This window comes from Pelodiscus sinensis, chromosome 13, assembly GCF_049634645.1.
Source record: "Pelodiscus sinensis isolate JC-2024 chromosome 13, ASM4963464v1, whole genome shotgun sequence".
NCBI classification, from domain to species: Eukaryota; Metazoa; Chordata; order Testudines; family Trionychidae; genus Pelodiscus; species Pelodiscus sinensis.
In genome coordinates this window covers 17126929-17133863 of record NC_134723.1, presented here as the reverse complement: position 1 = coordinate 17133863, position 6935 = coordinate 17126929, and the positions used below count along the sequence as shown (strand labels likewise).

Genomic DNA, 6935 nt, shown 5'->3' with positions numbered 1-6935 from the left:
AGTTACCTGAGTTCCATTGACCTTTAATGAGATTTAGGCTCATAAGTGCCTGTGCCTCTTTTGAAAGTGGCACTTAGGAGGAGGCAATTTTAAAATTAAAATTTTTTTAACAAATTTTATGCTGTATCTTTGCATGTGTGAAAGGTATTGAAGATAAAGTAAATGATTAAATGATTTTAAGGTCTGTAGGATCAGTGTATTGTGCTGGTTTTGAGTCCTGGTGCCAGTCTTATGACATCTGAATTAGAGTGTGTATATTAATATGTGGAGTACTTAACCTTTTCCAATACAGAATTGATTTTATTTTAAGGCTTGGTTTTGGCATCACACCTGCTCTACAGAAGTGTCTCTCTATATTAAACAGCTACTCTCTGATTTAAATGGATTTTTAAAGTGCTGGTGTGAGCCCTGCTAGCCTAGTCTATCAACTCTGAGCTGAGGTGATGTAGACAAATCCTGAGTGCTCTAGAGATGCACAAAGGAAGCAATCCCCCTGCTGTGCAGAGCTAACATTGCAAAGTATTTAGAGTGAAGAAGAGACTTTTGGTGTTCTCCCGCTTTATTCTCCCACGTAAGGAACAGCTACAATGTGGTCCTTAGCCAATGTGGTTCAGAGCCACCTCCGACTGAAGTCAATGAAAAGACTCCTTCATTTCAGTGGGAGGCTTGACCAAGGCCTAAAGGCTTGATCCTGCTCCATAAACTGAAATTTTGCCATTGACTCCAAAGAGTGCAGGATTGAGCTCTGTGAGAGCAAATACAATTACGGTGTTACAGATGAAGGCATTACAGAATGTAGTAACTAACTCATTTGTGATATGTTGTTTTTTAATTATTCATGATAATGTTTCATACTGTACTAGTGGATGAATGCCGTAAATTTAGTAAAATTATGGAATCTTAGTAATACAAGAGCTCGTTATAGTATCTGCTTACGTTTTGGCTAATAGTTCAGAGACACACCCATAACAACATTGTTATGTAATATGTGGTATTGCAAGATGCTGAGCACTCTTGGGAGGCAATGACCATCCTCCGCTCACAGTGAAGGCAGTAAAAGTTGACACCACTCAGTATCTCACAGGAGAGTTCAACACTTTGCACGAAATCCCTTAGTTTGCTTTAAAAAAGTCTGTAGAGGATTGATTAACATAATCAGACAGAACTTCAGATGGTGAAATCAGGTGTTGCGCTGTTGCTTTCTGTAGAACTATGCTGATTTTATACCTGTTGAGAGTCACCTGATGAAAAGACTTCATTGATTAAGTCTTACTGAAAACAAGTCATGTGTAGGTAGCACAATTATCTCAATTCAAAAGAGGAGTCCACGACTTAGATGCTACAGAACATTAAGGATCAAATTTTATTTTTGTTGAAATGATGGCTTTATTTTGGTTATAAAAGTGAAATTGGTGAAAAAGCAATTTAATTACTGTTTGTTAAAATAACCTTTCACACATTACAGTCTGCATGAAACATACTTTTTAAAAAACTTTTTAATCCAATTAAGGATAAAACAACCCTTACACTTACTTTGCATTACCTTACATGGCTTCTTTGTGATTGCAGGAATTAATGAACTCTCTGTGTTACTGAGTCTCTAGCACTGATCAACATGTTGGCAGAAGGCATCCTAACTGGAATCATATACAAAGAAAGAAAACAGAACACAGATAAACCCCACAAATGTCACATGAACAGAAAAGATGAAAGGAAAACCTGGAAAGATCACCTTATAGGTACACCAGCAATTAAAGATTTTGCTTCAAAATCTGAGAAGCAGAATGAGACCATTGCAAAAGGTAGCAAAACTGAACATAATAAACAGCTTCAATGGAAATCTAAAGAGCTACCTGCAAAAGAACATGAAGTATATGTTAAAGGAACCATATCTACAGCTTTACATATACCAGGAAGAGAACAAAATTATGAAAACCAGCCAGATTTGTATAGATCCTGGTCATGCCACAGTATTTATCAAAACTATCCTGACTTACATATTGGAGGAGATCATGTAGGAGACTATATGAGCGACTCAGGTTGCGTTATGGACCATATAAGTGATGAACTTGTTGAGGGCCCTATTTTACTGTCAGGAGATATTCCATTAGGCCATTCCTCTCTAAATGAGCATTTTGAAAAATCAGCTACAAAGTCCTTGAATGGTGATGACGGTGGAGAAAGGAGTATGACGCTCCACAAGCAGCCTCTTTCAAATTCTGTGCTGAACAACTACATGGATACAAAAGTGGAAGAGCTCTATAAACAGTTTTTTGAAGAAAACCTGACCAGATGTGGTTCTGTAACAAACCTCTTGACATCCAGTTTGATCATGAATAACATAAATCAGATAAGCCTTCAGATCTCCCAAGAACAGATTATAGAAACATCTAAAGCTAGAGAATTACTCTTACATTCTCTAGCTTTGTTTAGTTTCCGCAATGCTGCCAGTGGAAACAGTTCTGAATTTAGCACTCCAAATTTACAGTTCTCAAACTCATTAAACAAGAGAAGGAGCTTCCGGCCACATTTTAAATCATAACTGAACTGTTTAGCTACAGCCTAATCTTTAGCTTCCATCTCTTCTTTTTCAGGACTAGTTTGTGAAATGTATCGGAATTAGACACTACTTACTTTTCAAAATAAATGTTGACATTTAAGCCACACGTTGTGGTGCCATTCCTTGCTTGTTCCTGAACTGAGGTAAAGACCATGTGACTTTGTGTTGTTGAATGTAATCCAAATGATTTTTTCTTACAAAATCATATTGAATCACATTTTCAAAGGGGCCTAAGCACAGCTTCTAAGAGCCCAGCCCTGCCAACATCTAGTATGTGAATAATTATACCATAGGACTAGTAATTATGTAGCCAAAGTAAGTCACATGTATTAATGTTGGTAAGGCTGTGCCTAAAAAATTAATCCAGAGCCCAATGAAGTTGATGCTTAGACTCATATTAATTTCAGTGGCCTTTGTATCAGTCCATAAATTTGAACCCATACCTGTGTACATTCAGATTTAGAGTTATTGCAACATAAGGAGTTGGTTGTGCCAGGAAAATGGGATGTGCCTGGAATAGGATTGCTTCTCATAAAACCAAACAGAAAAAAGAATAATCAAATCAAGTACAGTCCTCACAATTGACATAATTCAGCCAATATTGAAGGAGACTGAATGAGAGGTAAAAGTAAGCCAGCGTGCACCAGGGTGCACTGCTCCAGTAAGGAGCCAGCTGACTGGGGTGGTCGGCTGCAGGAGAAGGTGGTGCAAACTCCCAACCTCGCTCTTAGGGCTCCGGTACAAGCTGCCACACTAAGGAGAAAGTTAAAGGGGCTGGGTGGGGGCCCTCCTGCCCCCGTCCAGGACTGCCCCAGCTCTGAGCTGCCCAGCATAGGTATAATTTAGGGAGAACATATGGGGACGTCAGATTCGTACGGGGATGTTGCTGGCTGTTCACCTTCATCACTGTCACAGAGCAAAGGAAAAGTGCGCAGTTTGCTGCATTCCTTTCATTCTGGCTGGGGAGGGCAGGGGGCAGATGAGCTGTGCACTTTGCTCTTGCTTCCTGACAGGGACAGGAAGGGAAGAGCAAGCAGCTTTTGACCCCTTCCCTCCCCGCAGAACCAACTCCCTGCCCTGAGCCCCCCACACTCCAGCCCCCTGGCCTAATTTCTGCACCACCCCCCACCCCCTATGCTGAGCTTCTTCTCACCCCCCAACCCTGACTTCTACAGTTCCCACACCCTCAACCTCCTGCCTTCACTCCTGCTCCCATCCATATATATCCTAATTCCGTGCCCTGAATCCCTCTCACACCTTGCCCTAGCCATGTAAGAAATTTAAATTACTTTCACCCCTGGTCGGAGTCAAGTTAAGCTGGAAAAATAGGATGAACCTGATATCAGATTACTTCTAAATAAATCTTACAGAAAAGAGAGAAAATGGAAACATTTGGAATAAAGCACTGTTTTGGCACAGCTAAATTGATGCTTAAGTTTTGAAAACTAGAAAAACGTTATTTGAAACCAAAATGACTATAGTCCTTCTTTGTTAAAACATAGCAAAAGATAAGAAAAAATATGCTTGATGGAATTCCCTTTTTAAAACATTTACTAAAAAAATTAAATGGAAAGTTTTAACTGCTTTTTTTTAAGAAATCCAAAATAAAAATTAACTTCATAAAAATAACACTGTATTTTTAAAAGTACAATCATTTAAATAAAGCATGTACATTTTCCTTTTATTTAAAAAGACCCCTGAATTAAGGTATGGATCTGAGCAATGCTGGTTAAATATGGTAGTATATTATACAACAAAGTCCATTCAGATTCCCAGGGTATATAAAATTATTACTTCTGTGTACCATTTGCATTTTCAAAACAGAACCCCTTTTTGTGTTTTTCTTCAAAATACATCCTTATGACCCCAGGAAGTTAAGAGTGTGTTGCAATGTTACTGAAAGGCAAAGATACTGCAAGTTTTGTTCTTGTTACCCTAAAAGTTACATGCAGATTTTATTAGGAAAATTCATTCACCTGGCCTGCAGCCATCATTTCCTCCCGGCTGGTAATTTATCCTCAGGAAATGTCTTTTGTTGTAAATTATCACTATGTTGATATTATAATGTGATAAATTATCCGAAGTTTGATATCTCAATTGAACATGCAGGTTTCTGTCATGGGCAAGCTTACTGCCTCAACACACCAAAATCAATGACGTGATTTGAGGCACCTGCAGTTCTGTGCCTCCAATCATGAACTCAGTGGATTTACCAGTGTAAATGCTAGCAGAATGTGGCCCTTTTAAAACCTTCCTGCCAATGGTAAACATTCTGAAGGCATGCTGTACTGATAGTTACATCTTGTTATCCAGAAATCATAAGCCACCACATCAGAGGCTCATAAAATTGCACATGCTCGTGATATATACCATCGAGTTCTAGCAGTGCCCCTCTGCCATGTATAGTGGTCAAACTGGACAATCTCTATGACAAAGGATTAATGGATAGGACACAAAAACAGTGCTTTTTTGTGACAGTACGCACCGGTATGGCACACTGGCACCTTTTTTTGGGAGCACTCGCACCACACCGCTTCCCCCCCCCTTGGTACAGCCCCCTGCTGGGCCTGAGCACTCTCACCGCGCCGCTTTCCCCCAGCACAGCCCCCTGCTGGCCTTGGGAGCACTCTCACCCACCGCTTTACCCCTGCACAGCCCCCAGCCTGCCTGACTCCTTCAGGATCAGCAAGATGAAAAATGTGCTTTTTGCTTATGCGCATGACACAGGAAGAAGGGTGGGAGAGGCATTTTCCAAATTTACTTTCCTCAAGCAATGAGTACTGGCACTTTTTTTTTTTAAACAAAAAGCTACTGCACAAAACATATATTCAAAATGGTAACACACAGAAACATAAGAACATAAGAACGGCCGTACTGGGTCAGATCAAAGGTCCATCTAACCCAGTAGCCTGTCTGCCGACAGTGGTTAGCACCAGGTGCCCCAGAGAGGGTGGGCCGAAGACAATGATCAAGCGATTTCTCTCCTGCCATCCTTCTCCAGCCTCTGACAAACAGAGGCCTGGGACACCATTTCTGTCCCCTGGCTAATAGCCTTTTATGGATCTAACCTCAACGCCAAGATCTCTTTCCTGATTTGTCATAGCCAAATTAGCCCCCAACATACTATACGTATAGTTGGGGTTATTTTTCCCAATGTGCATTACTTTACACTTATCCACATTACATTTCATTTGACATTTTGCAACCTGTAGGGGAACATTTTAATCTGCACTGGGCACTCATTAATAGAATTGAAAGTAGCCATTCTCCTACAAAGGAATTTCATGATTACACAGAGAGAGTGGAGAACTGACCTCCATTTGCAAATGTGACATCATCTCCTTTGGCCTGAAAAAAGACTTGCACTGTTTAAAATATTATAACACCAGCTTTCCTTACATTCAACACCTTATTGACATCAAAAGCTAAGTATGGGACACTTCCAGCTCACTCAATTAGCCTTATTAGCACTGGAACTACAATTAACAAGTAATTCTTTTTCTCCCTCTCCCTTCTTATTCTGAAAGTTCCCCTTCTTTCTCCACTCAAGATAATTTCATCTGAAGAAGTTGGTTTTGCCCATGCCACAGGTCTACTCATTTTTAAAGTTACAGACTAACATGGCTACCCCTCTGAAACATTTTATCCAGAGTTACAGATGCCAAGCACGAACACTGTTTTATAAATTAGTACTTCTCAGTGAGATTTAATGTGTAGTAGCTGATGTAAATCAAAGAATATTTTGCTTCTGAAACATCTGCTAAACTGTGTAACACGAAAATTCTAAATTTATGTCAACCCTCAAAGGGAATGGAAAGGGTCATGTGATGTTAAGTAATGAGATATCAAATGCTAATGTCCTTAGTGTTTGTGAATCAAGATCTTCTCTATTTAATTGGTACAGGCCGTCCCCGGGTTACGTACAAGATAGGGACTGTAGGTTTGTTCTTAAGTTGAATTTGTATGTAAGTCGGAACTGGTACATATTGTAGGGGAAACTCTAGCTAAACATTTCTCCAGAGCTCAGTTTTATTCTCCCACACCTCACTTCCCTCAGTCCTTTATTCTCAAGCTGAGGTGTCTGCTGAGAAAAGCCGCTCCGCGTCTCCCTGGTCTGCTGCGGGGGGGGGGGGGGGGGGGGGCGCTAGCTTCGCGTCTCCCTGGTCTGCTGGGGGGAAGCAGCTAGTGTGGGGTTGCCTCACCCCGTTTGTAAGTAGGGATCCGATGTAAGTCGGATCCATGTAACCCGGGGACTGCCTGTACTTTACAAAGACCAAAGTCTTTGTTACCTAGCATCATTCTCTATTTTTTTTAAAAAGTGATTTTGTTGCAAGTCACAAGTAAAAATTTCAGTAAGTTTTCAAGAACAATATCA

At 40.4% G+C, this 6935-nt stretch overlaps 1 protein-coding gene across 1 annotated transcript; it reads left to right on the top strand.

The window, feature by feature from the left end:
• The first annotated feature begins 1615 nt into the window (after positions 1-1615).
• Positions 1616-6693, top strand: LOC102452923 (TLR adapter interacting with SLC15A4 on the lysosome-like). Its single transcript, XM_075940772.1, has one exon. It carries the CDS (start codon positions 1616-1618, stop codon positions 2540-2542), a length of 927 nt encoding a protein of 308 aa, XP_075796887.1. The 3' UTR covers positions 2543-6693.
• Positions 6694-6935: the final 242 nt, after the last annotated feature.